This window comes from Rhineura floridana, chromosome 10, assembly GCF_030035675.1.
Source record: "Rhineura floridana isolate rRhiFlo1 chromosome 10, rRhiFlo1.hap2, whole genome shotgun sequence".
Lineage (NCBI taxonomy): Eukaryota > Metazoa > Chordata > Lepidosauria > Squamata > Rhineuridae > Rhineura > Rhineura floridana.
Window position 1 is genome coordinate 91475836 of NC_084489.1, and position 22491 is coordinate 91498326.

General features: G+C 52.9%; 1 protein-coding gene across 1 annotated transcript; it reads right to left on the minus strand.

Annotated features, from left to right (window-relative positions):
- Positions 1 to 1161: 1161 nt before the first annotated feature.
- GBX1 (gastrulation brain homeobox 1) lies at positions 1162 to 16811 on the minus strand. The gene is made up of 2 exons (XM_061586371.1): positions 16340 to 16811; positions 1162 to 1983 (listed from the first exon to the last, which is right to left on the minus strand). Exons 1-2 carry the CDS (start codon positions 16809 to 16811, stop codon positions 1406 to 1408), a joined length of 1050 nt encoding a protein of 349 aa, XP_061442355.1. The 3' UTR covers positions 1162 to 1405.
- Between the last annotated feature and the right edge of the window lie 5680 nt (positions 16812 to 22491).

A 22491-nucleotide genomic window follows, 5' to 3' on the forward strand; every position in this document is an offset into this window, starting at 1 on the left:
CTACCTGCAGATTGGGAGTAGCTGTGCTGGACTTGGGGCAAACGTCAGAGGCCCTGTCGAGGGCACAACGGGGTGGTCTGGCTGTTCATTCACATGGCCTAGAGCGCAGTGGGTGGCCATTTGAGGGGGTGGGGGAAGAGAGAAGACGGTAGGAAGAGCCTGCTGGATCAAGCTTTTTCCAAGGGGAGTGGCACGCACCCTCAGCAGACAGCAGGTACAATAAATGGGGGAGAGGCTGTGTAATCTGGTTGGCACTACTTAAAGGATGTCAAGCGTTACAATGTTTTGGACTATTGGACGGCTGGGGGGGCAGCTGGAAGGCCACTTGTAAGAGGCTCACAGGGAGCAGCAGCAGCGCAGGCGTCGGGCCTGTACCCCTTGCAACATCTCGGACGTTGCAGACGCGACCCCATCCTACCAGTCCCGCTCAGCTGCTGCCTGAGAGCAGCCTGGGCCCCGTTCATTCGCAGCTGCCTTTGCTGCTGGGCTCTGGCGTACCACGCAGCACATGCACCCTATCAGAGTCGTGAGAACTTGACTGGGCACGCACGGGCACGGCAGCATCGGTACGCTGGGCAGGGCACAGCGTGACAAGGGGTAGACATCTTAGGCACGCTTGGGAAGCGGGAGCGTCTCTCTGGACTTGAGTGATACCAAAGGTGGAGGGGGGGTGGCCACCATGCTGGCGCTGCGCCTTCTTCATGCTGCGTGTCTCCCCCCCCCCAAACCTTACCCTTGGGGCTTATTGCAGTCGGGGAGATTGTCTGCATGGCCTGCCTTGCCGTCAGGGTCTTTGGGGGGGAGGCGAGGCTTGGCGTCCTTTCCCTGAAGTGGGTTGGAAAGGCACTTTGGAGGGCAGACAGACACTTCCCCCCCCATCCGACTTCCACTTGGAGTCGGCTTTGCAGGCGCGGGACTGCACTGCCTGTGGACCTTGGGCTCGGTTCCGTGGCTGAGCAGCAAGGGAGGGGAGAAAGAGCGAGACAATAACCGAAAAGGACCCTGGTGCGCCCCACCCACCTACTTGGTGGTCGACCTCTTCCTAGATTGTTTTCGGGGGCATCTCAAACACCCCCACTCCCAAACTGAGCCGCGCACCACAGCCATAGAAAATAGGTTTATTGACTTACATCACGACTCTGCACGGAACAGACACATCGACGGGGGGGGCGGTATGTACAGATAGCGGGGAAGCGGGAGGGGCCGAGGTTGTGCGGGACCAGGCGTGGCCCGAGCAGAGCACCGCCCCGACGCCTGGAGGAGGGAATGCCCGTCTGTCCAGACTTTACACCGAATAAATAAGAGTTATGGTACAAGGGTCCACGCTGGGCACGGGGAGGGAAGCCGGTGGGCCAGGCCGGGCCTGCCTCGCTCCCTGCAGTCCGTCGGTGGCTCCGTCCATCCGTCAGGGGCGCTGGCCTTGCTCCAGCTGCTGATGCTGGCTGCGCACGGCGAAGCGGTTGACGTGGACCGGGATGGGCACGACGATCTTGGGGTTCCGGACGGGCTCACCGGAGCGGCCGGTGACGTTGCCGGCCTTGATGCGTTTCCACTTGGCGCGCCGGTTCTGGAACCAGATCTTGACCTGGACCTCGCTGAGCTTGAGGGCGTGCGCGATCTGCGAGCGCTCGGTCAGGCTCAGATACTTCTTGCAGTGGAACTCCTTCTCCAGCTCCAGCAGCTGCTCGCTGGTGAAGGCCGTGCGCCGACGGCGACTCTTGCCCGGCCCCGACGATGTCGATGACGACGCTCCGCCCGCAGAGGCCGCTGCTGCCGCCGCCGCCGCCGGCGGCTCTCCAGGGACGCGCTTCGCCTTGGCTTTGGCACCCAACGAGCCGCCGCCTCCCGTCCCGTCCAGGAAGGGCTCTTCTTCGCTCTCCGCCTCGGCGGAGCTCTCGTCCTCTTCCCGCTCGCTGCCGCAGGCTGCATCGCCCGTCCGGCCGTCAAGCTTCTCCTCGTCCGAACTGTAGGCCTTGACTTCTGCTGGCCGGACATAGAGAAGGACAGCGTTAGGAGGACCACACCGGAGAAGGCGTCGGACAGACTGGGAGTGCGGGGACGGGCAGAAGAGGCCTAGCAGGCAAGCCAGAAGCAAACCTTCTGCACATGCTCAGAGACACACTTCCTACTGCTGCACTGTCAAAATGGATCAGCCAATAAAGAACTTTGTGGCCTTGCCCTGCCTCGGGCTCTGCCAAAGTCTCCAACCCCGAGAAGGGATGGGGGGGGACACTGGCCAGACCCCAGGAGAAAACCCGGGACAGGTCACTGGGTTGCCCTATATGATCCAGAGCTCCATCTTGTTGGCACTGAGGTCTCCACAGAGCTCTTTCTTTCCCAGCCCTGCCTGGAGAGGCCACTGGGGATTGAACCCAGGACCCTCTGTGAGCCAGGCTGGTGCTCTGTCACTGAGCTATACTGGCCCTGGCTCACTTACCAGGAGGAGGGACCCCCTCCACCCCTGCCAGACTTGGCCTAGAAGCCAAGTCTGCTTTGTTGACTTGGGAAAAGGCTATGTCAGCTGGAGCAGGAGCAGCCTTCCAGTGGTCATTAGCCATGATTGCCTAGGGTTAAACCTCCTTATTCAGAGACAGTCTACCTCCAATTGCTACAGTCAGGCAACAAGTAGCCTGCAATGGCAGGGAGAAAGTGCTCTTGGAGTCTATCCAAATAACTCCTCAAACCAGCCTCTAATTTCTGGAAAGTGGGCTGTAGTTTCCTAAGCGAGGAAACAGTTAGGCTTAATATCACACCCCCCCAAAGCCCCCTTTCTTCCTGATTAGCATTCCAGGGCTGTCCCTGAGATTAAGCCTTTTTGGGAGTGGCAAAGGAGGGATCTGTGTCACCCAAGGGGAGCAGGAACTTAAATGAACAGAAGACAGCTCCTGCTAGATCAGGGCCAGGTAGCGCAGCATCTTGTCTTCAATAAGTGCTGGCCAGATACTCTCAGGATGCCCCAGAGCAACCCCACCCCAAGTGGCATTCAAAGGGCATAGCTACTTTTGCAAGAGGAGGGGCTGTTTAACTAGTTCCTGTTCAGAGTCATATTACCTGTCCTGTGAACAGCCCCCACCCACCCAAGAGTACCATTAGTGGTTATGGACCCCCTCCTTGCTGCTCATGACAGCATGCTATTTTAGGCTACATTCTGGACACAGCACTTCAAGAAGGATGCAGACAAACTGGGTCAGGTTCAGAGGAGGACAAGAAGGATGATCAGGTGACTAGAAACAAAGCCGTATGAGGAGAGACTGGAAAGAACTGGGCATGTTTCGCCTTGAGAAGAGAAGACTGAGGGGAGACACAATTGCACTCTTCAAGTACTTGAAAGGTTGCCACACACAGGAGGGCCAAGATCTCTTCTCGATCATCTCAGAGTGCAGGACACAGAATAATGGGCTCACGTTGTAGGAAGCCAGATTTCTCTGAACCTCAGGAAAAACTTCCTGTTAGAGTGGTACAACAATGGAACCAATGACCTGGGGAGGTGGTGGGCTCTTCAACACTAGAGGCCTTCAAGAGGCAGCTGGACAGCCACCTGTAGGGTGTGCTTTAAGTTGGATTCCTCCATTGAGGAGGGGGTTGGACTTGAGGGCCTGATAGGCACCTTCCAACTCTACAGTTTTATGATTCCTGTCAACTGGAACTTCAGCTCTGAGAAAAGAGGGCCTTGCAAAGACTCTGAGTATCTGAGGGCCCTTGCCTAAGAGCCCTCAGTCTTCCCTGAGCCTGGAGAGCCTGGAGGACAACTGATTTCTTAAAGTGACTGCTACAAGATGTGGTGATGGCTTTAAAAGATAAATGAAGGGAGGAGCAGCAGCAGCAGCAGCGGTGGGATGTCACTGGCTATTAGCCATGGACCCTCCTTGATCCTGGCAATGTGCCTCTGCATACCAGATTTTGGGTGGGGACTGTTGCCTACATGCCTGCTTGCGGGCTTGCCAGAGGCCAGTGGGGAAGCAGGGTACTCAACTAGACTACGCCTCCCCGCCCTGGGTGTGAGTGACATCAGGTCAGGTGGCCTTAGTCTAGTCTTGGATGTTGGAAGTGGGGCAAGAGCAACTCCTGTTTGGGTTATTTTCTTTGTATCCCAGAAGGAAGATCAAGTGAGGGTCCTCCAGCTGGCTAGGCTTGCCTACCTTTACCTGTGCTTTTCTCTACCTAACTTCCTTCCGTTGTAAACTTACATGCTCAGGGAAGCTGACCTGCCCCTCCTTCTTCCTCTTCTTCTTCAACTGTCCTAGGAGAGAGGAGACATCTCTATCTTTGTTCTCTCTCCTGAGCCATGACGGCAAGACCCATGTCTGGGTGTTGCGCCTCCAATTTAGTAAGTTAGAACTAAGTATGCCTTTCCTTTCTACTATGTATTTCTATAAATAAAGTAGCTTTTCTTATTTTACTAAGCCTTAAGTCTCAGTGGTCTAAATGAGGGTGAATGGACTGCCTTCAAGTTGATTCCGATTTATGGCGACCCTATGAATAGGGTTTTTGCGGTAAGCGGTATTCAGAGGAGGTTTACCATTGCCTTCCTCTGAGGCTGAGAGGCAGTGACTGGCCCAAGGTCACCCAGGGAGCTTCTTGGCTGTGTGGGGATTCGAACCCTGATCTCCCAGGTCATAGTCCAACACTATGAGGGTAAAAGCCTGCTTCTAAGGTAAATACACACACTGGCACAGGCAGCTCAGATGCTGACTATCTCTGCATATTTCCATAACAAAGGGTTATGGGTCCTGTAAGCTATATTGAATTGCAAGTTGTGCCTGAAAGCTAAAATGGCTAAGTACTGTGTGTGATTTACAAAGAGTTCAAAAGGAGACTAGGTTAGAGAAAGAAAAGCAGAACAAAAGATAGGAAACCATGGCTGAAGAATCAACTATGAGGAAAGGTTGCAGCATTTGGGGCTTTTTAGTTTAGAGAAAAGGCGGGTCAGAGGAGACATGATAGAAGTGTATAAAATTATGCATGGCATTGAGAAAGTGGATAGAGAAAAGTTCTTCTCCCTCTCTCATAATACTAGAACTCGTGGACATTCAAAGAAGCTGAATGTTGGAAGATTCAGGACAGACAAAAGGAAGTACTTCTTTACTCAGCGCATAGTTAAACTCTGGAATTTGCTCCCACAAGATGCAGTAATGGCCACCAGCTTGGACGGCTTTAAAAGAAGATTAGACAAATTCATGGAGGACAGGGCTATCAATGGCTACTAGCCATGATGGCTGTGCTCTGCCACCCTAGTCAGAGGCAGCATGCTTCTGAAAACCAGTTGCCGGAAGCCTCAGGAGGGGAGAGTGTTCATGCACTCGGGTCCTGCTTGCGGGCTTCCCCCAGGCACCTGGTTGGCCACTGTGAGAACAGGATGCTGGACTAGATGGGCCACTGGCCTGATCCAGCAGACTCTTCTTATGTTCTTAACACTTAAGACTAGCATCCCAAGGCTTGAGAAAGACAATTATGCTATTTGGAGTCTTTGAATGTTGGCATTTTTGGAAGGGGAGGATCTGTATGGAGTCATGACTGATCCTGAACCCTCAGCAGCAGATCAAGCAGCCACTACCTCCTGGAAGCGCAAACATGCCAAAGTTAAGTCTCTTCTTATTTCTGCTTTATCAGATGAGACACTAAATGTTTGCATGGACTGTAAAAATGCTAAGGAAATATGGGGAAAGCTTGAGAAAGTGTACCAGAGAAAATCTAAAAATCATGTGATGTTTCTCTATAAGTTATTCTACATGCTGAAACAATCTAACACAGATCTCAGTCAACATCTGGAGAGATTTACAAGGATTTGCTGAAAGTTATACTACTGGCCTCTCTAAATGAACATTATCATATCATGGCTTGCATACTACAACAGACAGATCATAATTTGGATCAGATGATGGCATATCTTAAAGATCAGGACTATAAAGAAAGACAAGAACAAGTTCTGTCACAAAAAGCAAATTTTACTGTAGGCAGAAGCAGCATCCAAAGGCAGGATAGAGATGAGTCATATCCTGAAGCCACAACAGGGCACAAACAAAGAAAGAATTGCTTCAAATGCAAATCACCTAATCATCTTCAAAGAGATTGTAATAGAAGAGAGAGGGGAGAAAGTGTTGATGTTAAAGAGAAGCAAGCTGGAAGGAAAACAAATAGCCATGCTAAAGTGAAGCATTCCACTTACCATATATCTGATGGAAAGGATGATGATTATAAAACCAGATTTTTAATTTATACAGGAGCGACAGCAAATTTAATAAATAATAAAAATCTGTTTAAGAACTTTAGCCCCCATACATAGAATGTAATTGCAGAATCAGGAGACATTTTCTGTTCTGAAGGAATATGCCATGTGGAGCTACTTTGCAAAATGCCAGAGGGCGCCAGAAAGCTTGAACTGAAAAATTGTCAATCTATTCCAGATTTTAAAGATAATTTAATAAGTGCCACAAAAATAATGGAGCTTGGAGGTGAACTTCATTTATATTACAAAATTTGTCAAGTTTGAGATCAAGGAGAAGTGTGTGGTACTGCAAAATTGAAAAATGGACTTTTGCATTTGGCATATTTTGAAACTATGCATGCAAATACAGCCAAAGAAACCTGTGATTCTGAATGTTTACATGTTTAGCATCGAAGAAGGGGACATGCCAGCTTAGCCAGAATCAGTACTCTAGAGAAGGAAAATTTGGCTAGAGGCATTAAAACTGAACAATGTAAATTTACAAAAAAAAATGTGAATATTGTATAAAGACAAAAAGCGTGAAACCAAAATTTCCTAAGAAAAGTGAAAGGAAAACTACAAAATCTCTAGAATTAATTAACAGAATCATAGAATCATAGAGTTGGAAGGGGCCTTGTAGGCCATCGAGTCCAACCCCCTGCTCACAGCAGGAAATCCACAGCTAGAGCATCTCCCACAGATAGCCATCCAGCCTCTCCTTGAAGACATCCAGCGAAGGGGATCCCACCACCTCCCTAGGCAGTCGGTTCCAGACCTTTGTGGACCCATTAGAACACCATCACAGGGTGGAAATATATACATGCTTGCTTTCATAGATGATTACTCGAGGTATACTACAGTGTACCTACTGAGAGAGAAAAGTAAAGTACTTCAAAAATTGAAGGATTATATCAGAATTGTATCCAACAAATTTAGCAGAAAGCCACAAATTATAAGATCAGACAATGCAGGAGAATTTGTGTCCAGGGCTATGCAAGACTTTCTCCTTGAGGAAGGCATAGAGCACCAGACTACTGTTGTTTATACTCCAGAACAAAATGGTGTTGTGGAATGCATGAACAGGACTCTTGGACAGATGATATGTTCCTTGTTGGAAGATTCACAGTTACCACAAAAGTACTGGGGGGAAGCAACGGTTACTACCACCTATCTGCAGAACCGACTTCTGGCAGCTGCAACCAGCAAGACGCCTTTTGAGCTATGGCATGCCCGCACACCAAGTGTGTCTCACTTTCATGTATTTGGGTGCAAGGCCTTTATGCACATCCCAAAATAAAAGAGGTCAAAATTTGACAACACTGCCAAGGAAGGAATATTCATCAGATATTCTTAAATGCAGAAGGGATACCAAGTCATAGATCTCCAAACTGGCAAAGTTGGAGTATACAGAGCTGTCCACTTTGATGAAAGAAGGATACAAGGCAAGACTAGTAGCCCAAGGATACTCTTAAAAGTATGGGCAAGACTACTATGAAACATTTGCTCCTGTAGTCAAACACATGACTATCAGGACTCTTCTGAGTGTGCTGCTAACAAGAAAATGCAGGTGGAGCACATGGATATAAAAACAGCATTCTTGCATGGAGAAATTTGGAAATGATACTTCTGTTAATGCAGCCTAAAACAGGCTAAAACAGCATTTGCCTTTTTTGCAACCATATCACACTGTTGGCTCATATTCAGCTTGTGATCAATGACAATACCAAGATCCTTCTCACATGTCGTGTTGCTGAGCCAAGTATCCCCAATCTTATAACTGTGCATTTGGTTTCTTTTTCCTAAGTGTAGAAATTTGCATTTACCCCTGTTGAATGTCATTCTGTTGTTTTCAGCCCAATGCTCCAGCCTATCAAGGTCCCTTTGAATTTTGTTTCTGTCTTGCATGGTATTAGCTATGCCCCCCAATTTTGTATCATCTGCAAATTTGATAAGCATGTTCTGTACCTCCTCATCCAAGTCGTTAATAAAAATGTTGAAGAGCACTGGGCCCAGGACCAAGCCCTGTGGTACCCCACTTGTTACTTCCGCCCAGTTTGAGAAGGAACCATTGATAAGCACTCTTTGAGTACGATTCTGGAGCCCACTGTGGATCCACCTGATAGTTGTTCCACCTAGCCCACATTTAGCTAGTTTGCTAATCAGAATATCATGGGGCGCTTTGTCAAACGCTTTGCTGAAGTTGAGATATATTATGTCCACAGCATTCCCACAGTCTACAAGGGAGGTTACCCAATCAAAAAATGAGATAAGATTAGTTAATTGGTTTGTATCCCAGAAGGGACATAGAGTTAGGGTCCTTCAGCTGGCTAGGCTTGCCTATCTTTACCTGTGCTATTCTCTGCCTAATTTCCTTCCATTGTAAACTGAGATGCTCAGGGAAGCTGACCTGTTCCTCCTTCCTTTGTCCTCTTTGACCCAAGGAGAGAGGAGACATCTCTGTCTCTGTTCTCTCTTCTGAGCCATGAAGGCAATGTCCAAGTCCGGGCATTGTGTCTCCAACTTAAGTTAGTCAGCACTAGGTATGCCTTTCCTATTTACTATGTATTTCTATAAATAAAATAGTTTTTCTTATTTTACTAAGTCTCTCTGTGATCTAAATGCAGGGTAAAAGCCTGCTGCTTAGGTAAATGCACACACTGGCACACTCCAAGCTCAGATGCTGAGTTACCCTGCATATATCCATAACATCGGACACCAGCAGCAGTTCTGCTTCTTACATGATAGGACCTTGAACCTCTTCCCCGCCCCTCAGCACGCATAATTTCATAGCGGAAAATTGCACTGGCTTACACCCCGGCATGACACAGAATGCTGTTTCCCTAAATGAGAGGGCATTTCACATATGTTCAGAGGTATTCTCATCCTTAAACTTAGGTCCCTAACCCACCACCTCCTCCCCTTCTGTTTCTGAGTTCCCACCAGAAAAATGAGGGGATAGGTAGGAGGAGGAGGGCTTTAGCCAGAGTGGCTGTGGCTCAGTGGGTAGATCATCTGTCTTGCCTGCAGAAGGGCCCAGGTTCAACCCCCAGCATCTTCATGCAGGGCTGGGAGACACCAGTTGCTGGAAACCATGGGGGGGAGCACTTGCTTGCGGGCTTCCCATAATGGGCATCTGGTTGGCCACTGTCAGGACAGGATGTACCAATGTATCAAGGAGGGGCCATCTTCTGTCCTGAAACCCTGAAGAGGAACTCTCAGTCGGTACTGAACTGGAGGGGCCAGTGGTGTGACTCAGCAATAGGCAGCCTCAGAACTGTTCAGACAACGCCCAGATTTGTATGCCAGCCAAGGCCCTGCAGCAGCCCCTAAGACAGGTGCCCCCCAGTTGCCTCAGTCCCATGACACACACTGGAGGGGGCAGCTGGTCTCTGTCACCTGTGGCAACCACACCTCTGTCCCTTGTTAGTGTTGGACATGGGGCAAGAGCAACTCCTGTTTGAGTTCTTTTGTTTGGGTTCCAGAAGGGAGATAGAGTTGGGTCCTCCAGCTGGCTAGGCTTGCCTACCTTACCTGTGCTGTTCTCTGCCTAACTTCCTTCCGTTGTAAACTGATCTGCTCAGGGAAGCTGACCTGCCCCTCCTTCCTTTGTTGTCTTCTTCTGCTGTCTGAGGAGAGAGGAGACATCTCTGTCTTTGCTGTCTCTCCTGAGCCATGAGGGCAAGACCCAAGCCTGGCCATTGCACCTCTAACTTAGGTAGTTAGAACTAGGTATTCCTTTCTATCTACTATGTATTTCTATAAATAAAGTAGCTTTTCTTATTTTAATGTAAATGTACTGCCTTCAAGTCGATTCCAACTTATGGTGACCCTATGAATAGGGTTTTCATGAGGCTGAGAGGCAGTGACTGGCCCAAGGTCACCCAGTGAGCTTCATGGCTATGTGGGGATTTGAACCCTGGTCTCCCAGGTCGTAGTCCAACACTGTAACCACTAGGCCACACTGGCTTTTACTAAGTCTTAAATCTCAGTGATCTCAATGCAGGGTAAAAGCCTGCTTCTCAGGTAAATGCACAGGCCAGGTAAATTTACATAACAGTCAGGAGAGCAACGGAAGTGCCTGGGCTCCTGCAGCTGCCAGTCAGAACGCAGCATAGCATTGCAGCCCCAGACCCCAAAAGTTGCCTGCGGTAAGGCAGCCTCTAGTGGCCACAAGGACCCTTTGGAGGCCTGCTTCGCTGAGCCTGGAGAAAGACGTGTGTGCGTCATGTGACCCCCCCCCCCAACAGAGCCCCTTCAACCAACCGGCCCCTTGAGTGACTTGGTGCGGAGGAAGGGCGGGATATAAATCAAATAATAAATAATAAGCCATGCCTCTGAAGGCGCCGCCAGCGCAGCTGGAGCATCCGAGGACCCCTTGCGGGACTTTTAACACAGACGGACCGAAAGCACCGCCTGGAAGAAGCGCTGAGCCTTTTCTGCGGCAGCCCAGCGGGTCCTCCACCCCAGTCAGGCGCTGCCCAAGGGCTCCTGCCTGCCCACCCAGGGGCCTTTCTCCCCTTCCTAGCTGTGTGCAGGTCCCGCCCCACAACACACCCAGGCAGAGGCCTGGGAGGAGACACTGCATGAAGAGAACCCCCCACCCACCCCCATTGGCACCTCCAGACTGCCTGAAATCCTGGAAAGCAGGAGCCCCATGACAGGGCAGACCCCCGAGGCCTCTTGGTCGCCCCCCAGGGGACTGCATGCCAGTGGTGGGTGTGGCCACCCCGAGACAGCGCACACATACTCACAAGCAGACCTACCGAGCACGCACGCAGGCGCTCTCCTCCTCCTGCCAGCAATTAGGGGAACGTTAACTCTTTCCTTTCCAGCTGAATCCCCCCACCCTCCCCCACAATCAGACTTTTAAAAAGCTTTTCTGAAGAAGATTTTTTGCAAGCTTGATTGCAGGGCGGAGGTAAGAAGGTGAGGCTGCGGGGCTGCATTCAGGCCTTCTTGTTGCCGCTGTGTCCTGCCCTGCCTCACCAAGAGCCGTGGTCCCCCCCCCCCAAGACCATCGTCTGGCTCTGCAGAAAGTAGCTTTCTGTGCTTCAGAGGTAGCCAGAAGTGAGAGCCACCCAGAAGGCGGCTCCAGGATTAACAGAGGACCAGAGACCCAAGTGAGTTGCTCTGAACATTGGTAGGAAAGTCCAGGCATTTTAAAAATTTTAAAAATTTTAAAATTTGAATTTAAAATTGAAATTTTTTAATTATGTTTTATTGTGTTTTTGTATTTTAACCTGTTTTATTATGCTGTACACCGCCCTGGGAGCTTATTGCTATAGGGCGGTCTAAAAATGTAATAAAAATAAATAAATAAATAAATAAGGTTAGGTCTGAAAAGGAAGCTACAGACAAGCCAACAGATCTCTCTCTCTCTCTCTCTCTCTCTCTCTCTCTCTCTCTCTCTCTCTCTCTCTCACACACACACACACACACACACACACAGATAAAAGCAAGGGTGCCCTTGTCCACCTTGGCAGGCAAGCTCCGCACTAGGGCTTCCTCCCCACCCATGACTCGGGATCAGAGACAAAGCCCCCTGTGTACCCCCTTTCATGTCCTAGATAAGCTGCCACCTCTTCTGTTGTTGACTGCAAAGTCATGCCTATGCAAAAGGATGCTGCGGGCTCCTGGTGGTTGGGGATTCTCAACAGAAGGGGATTTTGCAGATCCCCCCCCCAGTGGAAGCTTTGGCGTCTAGACAATGGCTCTCCCCACCCCCCCAAAAAAAACAAAGAGCTGGAAAAGGTGCAGAAAAGGGCAAAGAAAATTATCAAGGGCTGGAGTCTCTCCTGTTATAGGGAAAGGTTAGAATATTTGCAGTGTGGAGAAAGTGGTTAGGGAGTTTTTCTCCCTCTTTTATAAAAGCCGATCCCAACAGGCTCATCCAAGGAAGCTGAATGCTGGACAAAAGGGAGGACTTTCGGGATTGCTACACAAGAGGCAGGGATGGCCACCAACTTGGATGGCTTTAGAAAGAGGATGAGACAAACTCATGGAGGAGGAGGAGGAGGCTGTCAGTGGCCACTAGCCGCAATGGCTATGTTCTGCTTCCATGGAATAGCAGTCGTTGGGGAGAGGAGTGAGGCTGTTGGGCTGAGGCCTGCTTGTGGGCTTCCCAGCTCACAGCCTTCCTTATGGTCTGCCTGTCCATCACTTCCAGTCGTATTCTGCTATGAATGCAATCTCATCTCAGAGTGCAAGTGGCTCATCCCACAGAAACAACCGGAGTTGCTGCTGCTGGGAGACACACATACCCCTCCCCTGTACACTGTAGACCTGTGGTGTGAAAAGAGGATCAGCACTGCTTGTGCGCCACACGTGGAGGAATAAATGAGCCACAGTATGTGGGCCTGACCCACAGGATTAAGATTTGCACTCACGCCAGGAGGCAGAAGTGGCCATTGTGATGGAACTGAGGCCGCTGTTCTTAAACACCCAGAAGCTGTTGTGTGTGAAGGAAACACCCACCCATGTGAGCACAGAAGCTGTATTGCCACTAAGGACCCCCGGGGTCCTCTGCCGTGGGCAGCGATTTGCGTCTTTTTAGGTTCTTCAATGCAGCATCCGGCCAGGACACAGCCTCACACCTGGTGATAGGCTCTCCTAGCAGGACACCATCCTTTTCATGAAGCCACATGCTGCCATGCCCATGGCAGCAACTCACATTGGCCATGTGCTAGCCAAACACCACCTTTTTGTTGGAAGTGGGGCAAGAGCAACTCCTGTTTTGTACTTTTGTTTATCTACCAGAAGGGAGATAGAGTTAGGGACCTCCAGATAGATAGGCTTGACTACCTTTACCTGTGATGCTCTGCCTGCCTGATAAGCTTAGGGAAGCTTATCTGCCCCTCCTCCTTCTGCCCTTTCCTCTCTTCTCTTCTTGGACTGTCCGAGAGAGAGGAGACACCTTTGTCTCTGCTCTCTCCCTCCTGAGCCATGAGGGCAACTCCCAAGCCTGGGCCTTGCGCCTCCAACTTAGTTAGTTAGTTAGAACTAGGTATGCCTTTCTTTCTACTATGTATGTCTATAAATAAAATAGCTTTTCTTATTTTACTAAGTCTTAAGTGACATCTCTGCTCATTTATACAAATTTACATCACACTTTTGCCCTCTCCCCGCCCCTGGAGTCCAATTGTGTCCCATTTTGGGGGGTCTTAGTTGCACAGGCCTGCCCTTGGGACAAGGGAGGCAAGCTGGAGATCCCTCAGAGCCCTAACAGCCCATTGAGAGCCCCTCCTCCCCAGTGCAGCATGGTACCGATGATCCTTTACACTCCCTACCTCCATCTCTTGCTCTGCTTTAGTGGGTGGATCCTGAACAGTCCCGCCTCCTGTCAGAGATAGGGAACGACTGGTGATTGTGGTGGAGGAGGTGAACTTTTTGCTTTCACTAAACAGGAGTTGCACAAGGACAAGGCCATGTCAAGTTGCCACAATTGCATTTTCCATGCCAAAAGGCCAGAGACAGCCATCATCACCACTCTGCCACTCTGCCCAATGCTGCTGAGATGCCTTTCCGAGCCCTGAGAATTTATCAGGAGGAAAGCACCTGAAATGGTGCAAATGGGCACCCAGAACCAAGGTGGCATTAACAGGAAGCCTCTAGGATGAAGGACACAGAGTATGAACCAGGAGGTTTTAGCATTTGGGGGTTTTCCCAATACATAGCAGAGTCAAACCCAACTAAATATTTGTAGGTGATTATTCACTTGCGTTTTGATAAACAAATTAAAAAAAATTAAACAAGTTTCTTTCCGAGATATGGAAGGAAGAGAACCCACGGATCTGTCCCTTCATTCTCCAGCACAGTGAAGGTGACAAAACCAAGATGGCATCTCAGAAAGTGAAGGTCCTTTAAATCAGGACCCCAGAGCGAAATTGGGCCCCGCTCCAGACATGGTCCAGAGCAGTGTTGGTGACACTTCAGATGCAATCTTATACCAGCCTACTCAGAAGTAAGTCCCATGAGGCAAATTACTTCCAGGTAAATGGGTCCTGGATCGCAGCCTTCCGCTTCCCTAACCCTAACCATTTAAAAGATGATTAGACAAATTCATGGAGGACAGGGCTATCAATGGCTACTAGCCATGATGGCTGTGCTCTGCCACCCTAGTCAGAGGCAGCATGCTTCTGAAAACCAGTTGCCGGAAGCCTCAGGAGGGGAGAGTGTTCTTGCACTCGGGTCCTGCTTGCGGGCTTCCCCCAGGCACCTGGCTGGCCACTGTGAGAACAGGATGCTGGACTAGATGGGCCACTGGCCTGATCCAGCAGGCTCTTCTTATGTTCTTATGTTCTTCAGCGCCGGGTATCTAAACAGGGCATGTCCCTTTCCTGGGTCGCCATCGGGGCCTTCAGGAAGTAACGCTGAAGGACCACCTGTTGCCAGTGGACCCAAAGAGCCAACGCGGCAATCTAACACTTACCTGGGAGCAGGTCCTATTAAGCGCAACGGGACTGACTTCTGCCTAAACGTGGCCAGGAGTGAGCTGTGGAGCTTCGCCTCTCCCTCACCTCTGCAAAGTTATTTGATCCACGTTTCTGAAATTCACCCTCATAACTGCAACTTCCAAAACCTGAAATTCAGATCGGGATTTTGGCCAACTGGCGATCCGCGGAAGATTCGGGTTCGGGGCGCCCACCAGCGAGGGGGATGCTGAAGGGTCCTGCCTTGGGAGGAAAGACGCCCCAGGACGAGCGGGGAGTGGCTGGGGGGCGGTGGAGATATGAGGGGCTTATTCAAGCCAGAGGCAGCACCGCCCCCAGGGAGGTCCAACTCTCTCTGCGGGTGACGGGGCGTCTTCCCGGGAGATGCCGCTGAGGATGGGGGTCGAGGTCTCCCGCCAAGGCAGCCCTGGCCGCCTTGTTCTCTGCGGGGTAGCGGTGGGGCGAGATCCCGCGGAGCCGGAGGGAATGCCACTTGTGGACGACCACCCGCCGCCCCTCCTGCCAGCCACAAAGTCGCCCAGCCCTCTGGGCTACTGTCGTCGGTTCAGGTCGGCCTCAGGGTGGCCCTCTGGCAGCTGGAAGGGGCCTCTCCCCCACGGGTGCGGGGCAAAGCCTCCTTCTCCACGCTCCCCTACGGGTCTTCCCCGCCCGCCCTGTGCCAAGCCGCCTCCGATAAGTCCCAGCACCACGGACAGTTCTCCGCCAGCCGCGATGGAATGGCCCCGGCGCCTCGCTTTTGCCCGGGACTCCGCGCCCTGGCCGCCCGGAGAAGAGAAGGGGAGCGCGGTGCCACAGCCGTCCCTTCCACCTGCCTTACGGCTTCTTTGGTCAGGATCAGGAAAGGGAGCCAGAGGTCTCCGACACCCCCCCCCCCGCCAGAGGAGGGATGGGCGCCTCTCCTCCCGAGAGGGACTGTCCCTGCCGGCTACTTTGGCTGCCCTGGAGGGGGGGCAGAGGAGAGAGGATCAAGAATAGCCCATCACTCAACCCCCAGCCAGCCCAAAACGGGAGGGGGTGTAGCCACAGCTAGTCCTAGTCGCAGTAGACGGCGAGAAAGCGGCTGCATTGGGGGAGGGCACTGTCCCTGGTCGCCCACATCTCCCCTCCCCTCTGCTGAGGCGCCCGGTGGGGCGGTCCCGTCCCAGATGGAAGAGCCTTTTCCTGGCGCCCCCTCTCGAGCCCCCCGTGGCGCGAGAAGGGCCCCCATTTCATCTCCGATGCCTCCTTTGGGCCACACGTTGAACCGGGCACGTCTGACGCAGAGCAAGGTGCCAGAGGTCGGGGAAGGCCAAAGGGCCCCCCAATCAACACTCTCCCCCGGAGGTCCAGGTAGGCGCCGCCGAGATCCTCCTCCGCCTCTCAGGGCCACCCGGCGTGTATTGCCTGAAAGCGGCGGCGGCGGCAGGGAGAGGCCTTGGAAGCCGAGCGGGGTTGATGGGCTCTAGCTGCGGGGACATTACAGCGCCGGTGGGGGGGGGGGGAGAGAAGGTCCCGTTGAGGCGCGGGGTTTATATGGCGGCCACTCCCTCTTCGGAGCCGGCGCTAAAAGCTCCCGTTCTAAGGAAACTTTTCCCCTTTCAGAAAAGTTCTCGCAACTCCTCCTCACTTCGCTGCTCTCCGCCCGCGCCACCAGCCCAGACGCCTCCGGCACCTAACTTGGAAGGCGACCAGGGCACGCTCCTACCTGCCAGGCCAGGAAAGGGCTCCGAGAAGTGGAGGACTGGCTCCGGTGCTCCTTTATCGCGGCCCGGGGCTGTCAGCTCGTCGCTCTCCAGGCTGTCCGCGGCGCTCCGTCGCCGGCAGGGCGGCTCGGCGGTGCCTCTTCCCGGGGCTGGCAGCTCCTGCGCTGGGTAGAAGCTGTCGGGGGGTTCCCCAAAACTGGGCAGGGCGGTGGTCAGCGCCACCATCGACGGAACGGCTTGGCCGAGGCTAGCGCAAAAGGAGTTGGTGAGGCGGCCAGCGAAGGAAGCCAGGGGAGCCAGCGGCGGGAGCCCCGCGGCCGTCTGGAGCGGCCCGTGGGGGAGCACCAAGGGCCGGTAGGGCATGAACATGGGGTAGCCGGTGTAGAGCAGGGGGCCGGAGCGCGGCGCCGGCGGCGAGTGCCCGATCAGCGAGTCGATGGAGAAGGCGGCGCCTTGGCCAGTTGGTCTCTGCATGGCCACTGCCCGGAGACCCCCGACAGCTACTAGCCGGGCTGCCCGGCCTGGGCCCCGCTGGGCGCCAGGCTCCGCGCGTGTCGGAGGGGCGCTGGGGGCGCCGTTGGTCCGGCCGGGGCGAAGGCACCCCTGGTCCGCCTGTGCACGTGGACCGGCTTCGCTCGGTCCTAGCCGCACTCCGGTGCTTAGAAGAGGAAGCGGGAGCCGCCACTGCCGTTGCCGCCGCCGCACGCTCCGCTCCGCTCGGTGCCACGCCACCCGCTCGGCTCTCCTCCCCTCTGCCGCGCCTGGCGCTTCGCTGGCGGAGTCTGCTGAGAGGGCGGGCGGGCGGGAGAGAAGGGGAGGAGATGGCAGGGGAGGGGGAAAGGGGGTGTCGCCCTGCCTCGGAGATCATCCATCTTCCTCAAATTCCGCTTGAGTTCCCCCCAGAGCCGCCCGCCCAACGGCCGGGCCAGGGAGCAGCGGCGGGTTCCCACTGGAGCGGCCAGGGGAGCCCCTGGGAAGGCGCCGCCCCCTCCCGCCTCATCAGCTATTATGACTGGTGATTGATGATTGCCAATTACCGGCCAGCGCACAAGGGCCTTTTGTCGGGCGGGGCGGGACCAGCTGCTCCGGAGGGAGCGAGGCAGGCAGGCAGGGAGGGAGTCCTGCAAGGACCCGGGGACGCCCCGTCACTTCTCAGCCCAGTCAGCGGCCAGGATCCTGGGCAGGGAGTCCAGGGCGCCGCCCTTCGAACTTCGCATCCCTGTGGGCGCTGATTAGCCCCGAGGGGCCCACACGGAGCCCTCTCACCGGGCTGGTCCACGCACACCCTTCCCCGGCGGCCGCCCGGCGAGGCTCGGAGGTCAAAGGCCCCGCGTGGGTCCGGCGGCGCCCGCTGCTGCTCAGCAATGTGCAGCCCCTCAACCCCAACTGCAGTCACTTCAGGTCATTTCCGCCCCGTCCTCCGGCTAAAATGTTCACCGCCCAGAGAGCTGTTGCTAGTCGGGCGGTATATAAGCTTAAATAAATAAATAAATAAATAAATAAAAGGCAAAGCCCGTCTCTGTCGGAAGGAGGGACTCCCCGATGGAAAGGCCAGCGCCCTGGGCCGGCGGGTCAGCTGTGGAGTGGGAGGGAGGGAGGGAGGGACGGGGCTGGGGGCCCCCGTGGGTCACTTCGCTGCCCCTTCCCCAGCGCGCCCGGCTCCCACTCCTGTGGCATTTTCGGTCCCGCCCTGTCTTCTTCCTCGAGGGGTTGCGGGGACACTCCCGAGTATTTACGCCCAGCCCGGGAGGGGTGGGGTCTTCCCCCATTATTTCCCCGCCTTGCAAGCTGCCCCCTCGGGCAGAGGGAGAGGAAGAGGAGACGCTGGCCGCCCCGTCACCCTTTGCCTGGCGGTGTGCCCTGATGCTGGGAGGCTGGAACGGGGAGGGGGACCGGGGGACCACTCTGAGCTCCTTGGGGAAATGTCACCCGACGTGATGACTGGGTGACAGAGACGTCGCGCCCGCCGCTCGGGTCTGTCCGGGAGTCCCCCGGCCCCGAGGGATTGTCGCCTGGAAGAGGATTGGCCCGGGGCTCGGTGCAAGGTGGGATCGGCCCCCGCGCCCCGGAGGACGCTCTCCGGTAGAGCTCAGCGGGTTAAGCCATGAGGAGGGCCGGAAGGAGGCGAAGGAGGCTGCCGAGGGCCGCTCTGCCGGAGCCGGAAGCGATGCGTCTCTGGGCCACCCACGCCCCTTCCGGACCCCCACCCAGCAATCTAGGCTCCCAGGGCAGGGGGCGTGCCAGGGGGCAAGGCCGTCCCGGGCCCTGGGAAGTGACGTCGTTTTCCCCCTTCCCCCCTCTCGGATCTCTGACCCGCGGCGAAGGATTGCTGGTGCCACTGCGAGGATTTCACGGGAGAGCGCCGTTTGGCATGCCAATGAGCATCCTGGCCACGGGCTCGCGCCAGAAGCCCGCCTTCCGGTGGGCACCTGAAGGTGGCCTCTCGCCCGCCAGAGCCTCCGCACTGGAAGCCTTCCCCCGCCGCCCCCTCCCCGCCGCCCCCGCATGGTTCCCATTCAGCGTTGGCGGCCCCTTCCTGGCGCCAGGCTCTGGACTGCTGCCCTCTGGGCTGCTGTTTTCAACAGCCTCCCTCCAGGGGAACTCCCCCCCCCCCCGCCCAGAGGCCGCGCCTTTTCCTGAGCTGGGCCAGCCTCTGGCTGCTCTTCTCCCAGGCAATCTGCAGAAAGGGCAAGGCCACATCCAGTCCCAAGAGCTGTATCTCCTCAGCCCTGCTGCAGCTGGCAGGGGACCGTGATGCCTCTAGGGCACGGATGGGGACCGCCAGACGTGGCCGGACTCCAGCTGCCATCAGCCCCAGCAGGCCAGCATGGCCAATGGTCAGGCATGCTGGAAGGTGGTGTTGGAACTGGGGGATGCACCTCAAATTGGCTGTGTTTGCATGTCTCAGGGGAGACCGAGAGGAGTCCTTCAGGTAGCTAGGCTGCACCATCCTTTCCTCCCGTTAAACGTCCTTCCTGTCAACTGACCCCTCCCAGGGATGCTGTCACACCTGCCAACTCCTTCCTGCTTCTTCTCCATCTCTTCAGAAGAGAGGAGACCTCTTTGCTTTGTCTCTCTCTCACCTGCAGCCTGAGGACAATGACCACGCCTGGCCTTTGCACCTCCAAGGTAGCTAGTTGGTTGGAACTATAATCCCCTGCCTGTCTGTTATGTATTTCCTTCAATAAAGCAAGCTGTTCTTATTCTACCAACTCTGAAGCCTCAGTGATTGTAGCAGAGTAAAAGTCTGCTGTTTGACAGGAAAAGTCTCTCTCTCACACACACACACACTCAATCTGTTCTGCTGCAGCTGCTGCTGCTGATCTGAAAGCTAATGCTGCTAACAGGGTCCAGTCACACCTGCAGTGTGGCCCCAGCAAAGCCCCTGCTCTGAAGGGAAACCATTCCTCTAAACAGCTGTGTAAGGCTGCCCACACACCACCCCTTCAAACACACCCAATATGAGGGGGATGTGAGGGGGTTGACTGAATGGGTCCAGGGAGTTGTCAATGCCTCACTATGGGAGGGAGTCAGTCCATCACCTTGAAAGAGGCAGAGGTGTGGCTCTTCTTGAAGAGATCGTCCTTGGATCCAGAGGTTTTAGAATACTACCACCCAGTCTCTAATATTCCCTTCCTGGGCAAGGTGACTGAGAGGGTGGTGGCTGTTATGGAAATACGCAGAGTAACTCAGCAGTCTGAGCTTGGAGTGTGCCAGTGTGTATATTTACCTAAGAATCACTGAGACTTAAGACTTAGTAAAATAAGAAAAATCTATTTTATTTATAGAAATACATAGTAGATAGGAAAGGCATACTTAGTTCTAATTAACTAAGTTGGAGGTGCAATGCCCAGGCTTGGATATTGCCCTCATGGCTCAGGAGAGACAGCAAAGACAAAGGTCTCTCTCTCTCTCTCTCTCTCTCTCTCTCTCAACAGTCGAAGAAGAGAAGAAGGAAAGGGGGGAAGGAGGAGGGGCAGATAAGCTTCCCTGAGCATAGCAGTTTACAGCGAAGGAGAACAACACAGGTAAGTAGGCAAGCCTAGCCAGCTGGAGGACCCTAACTCTATCTTCCTTCTGGAATATACACAAAGGAACCCAAACAGGAGTTGCTCTTGCCCCCATTTCCAACAGTGGCCAACCAGCTACAGGCATGCCTAGAGGAAGTAGTTTATCTAGGTGTTAGAACAAATTAAACCAGAACTATTACTAGAAGCTAAAATGATGAAACTGAGGTTATCATACCTTGGACACATAATGAGAAGACAGGATTCACTAGAGAAGACAATAATGCTGGGAAAAACAGAAGGGAGTAGAAAAAGAGGAAGACCAAAAAAGATACGGATTGATTCCATCAAGGAAGCCGCAGACCTGAACTTACAAGGTCTGAACAGGGTGGTTCATGATAGATGGTATTGGAGGTCACTGATTCATAGGGTTGCCATAAATCGTAATCGATTTGAAGGTACATAACAACAACAAATCGAGAGAGAGAGGGGCAATGGAACCATGTTGGTTCTCCTTGATCTCTCAGTGGCTTTTGACACAATTGGCCATGGTGTTCTACTGGAGTGACTGAGGGAGGTGGGAGTCAGAGGTACTGTATTGCAGTGGTTCTGCTCCTACCTGCAGGGCTGCTACCAGACAGTAGTACTAGGAGAATGTTGCTTGGCTCCATGGCTTTTGGGCTGCAGAGTCGCACAAGGGTCCCTCTCTCTCCATTCCATCTGAGTCAGGAGTGTCTGTGGGGGTGTTGGACAGGTGTCTGGAGGCAGTGATGAGCTGGATCGGGGCCAAACAACTGAGGCTGAAGTGCTTTGGGTGGGTGGTTCCCATGTCCTGGAATTACGTGCATGCCTGTTCTGGGAGGGGTTGTACTCCCCCTGAAGAAACAGGAAGTACTCCTAGATTCCAACTTGTAAGTAGAGCCCCAAACGTCTTCTGTGGCTAGAAGTGCTTGTGCTCTGGACCAGGATAGCCTGGCCTCCGTTGTTCATACGCGGGTGACTTCCAATATGGACTACTGTAATGCACTGTATTTGGGACTGCCCTTAAAGAAGGATCAGAGGCTGCAGCTAGTGCAGAATGTGATGCTAGCCTAGTAAGTGGGGCAGCCTGATGTGACCATGTGTACCAATCCTGAAATTGTTGGACAGGCTGCCAGTGAGTTATCAGGTCCAATTCAAGGCATTGTTATTAGCATATAAAGCCCTAAATAGCTTGGGACCCAAGTGTCAAAAAGACAGCCTTCCCCAGTATCAACCGTTTTGGACCCTATGATCAGCAGGTGAGGCCTTGGTGGTGGTGCCACCCCTGAGAGCTGCTTGGTTGATGATGACCCCATGACAGGGTCTTTTCAGTGGTGGATCCCCATTTGGGAACGCCCTATTAACTTTTAGGAGGAATTTGAAAACAATCCTATTTATCCAGGGATTTGATAGCTGAAGAGGACTGTTCTTGGCAACCTAAAGATTGCTGATGAGAGAATATGTGTAGTTGTGTTTCAGAATATTATATTTTATAATTTTTCTACTTGTGCTTTGGAATGTTTTTAACTGTTTTTAATATGTTTTTCTTCTGTTAAATGGTTTTGTTTATGTTTGCCACCCTGGGTTCCTTTGGGAGGAAGGGCAAGATATAAATAATAATAATAATACTTTAATATTATTAACAATAACAAATTATTATTATTATTAAATCAGTGGGTGGCTGCAGTCACAAGACTTAATAAACTGAAAGTCAATGCAGGCAAGATGGTGGCTGAGTTCTTGGTGGTGGTGGGCTTCATCATCAACCCAGGTGAGTAATGTTCAGTCCACTGTGGATGGGATCACTTTTGAAGCTTGGGGGTCCTTGCTGATCCAGCATTGTCATTCCAGGTGTAAGTGCTCTCTATGGCTTAGCGTCCCCTTTATCAGCTTAGATTGATATGTTCAATAGTGTTGGAATATGTGGTTCAACTCAGACTGGTGGGTTGGAGCCACATGGGGTTTAAAAGGGTAGATAGAGAGATCTCCTGATTGTTAGGCTATACCTAGGAAATCTCTTGACCATGAGAGACTATGGAGTAATGATGTTGTTTATTTTACTGTATATAGTTTTACTATTTTAACCTTATCTTATAAGTTTGTATTTATGGTTGTATGTCTTGTTT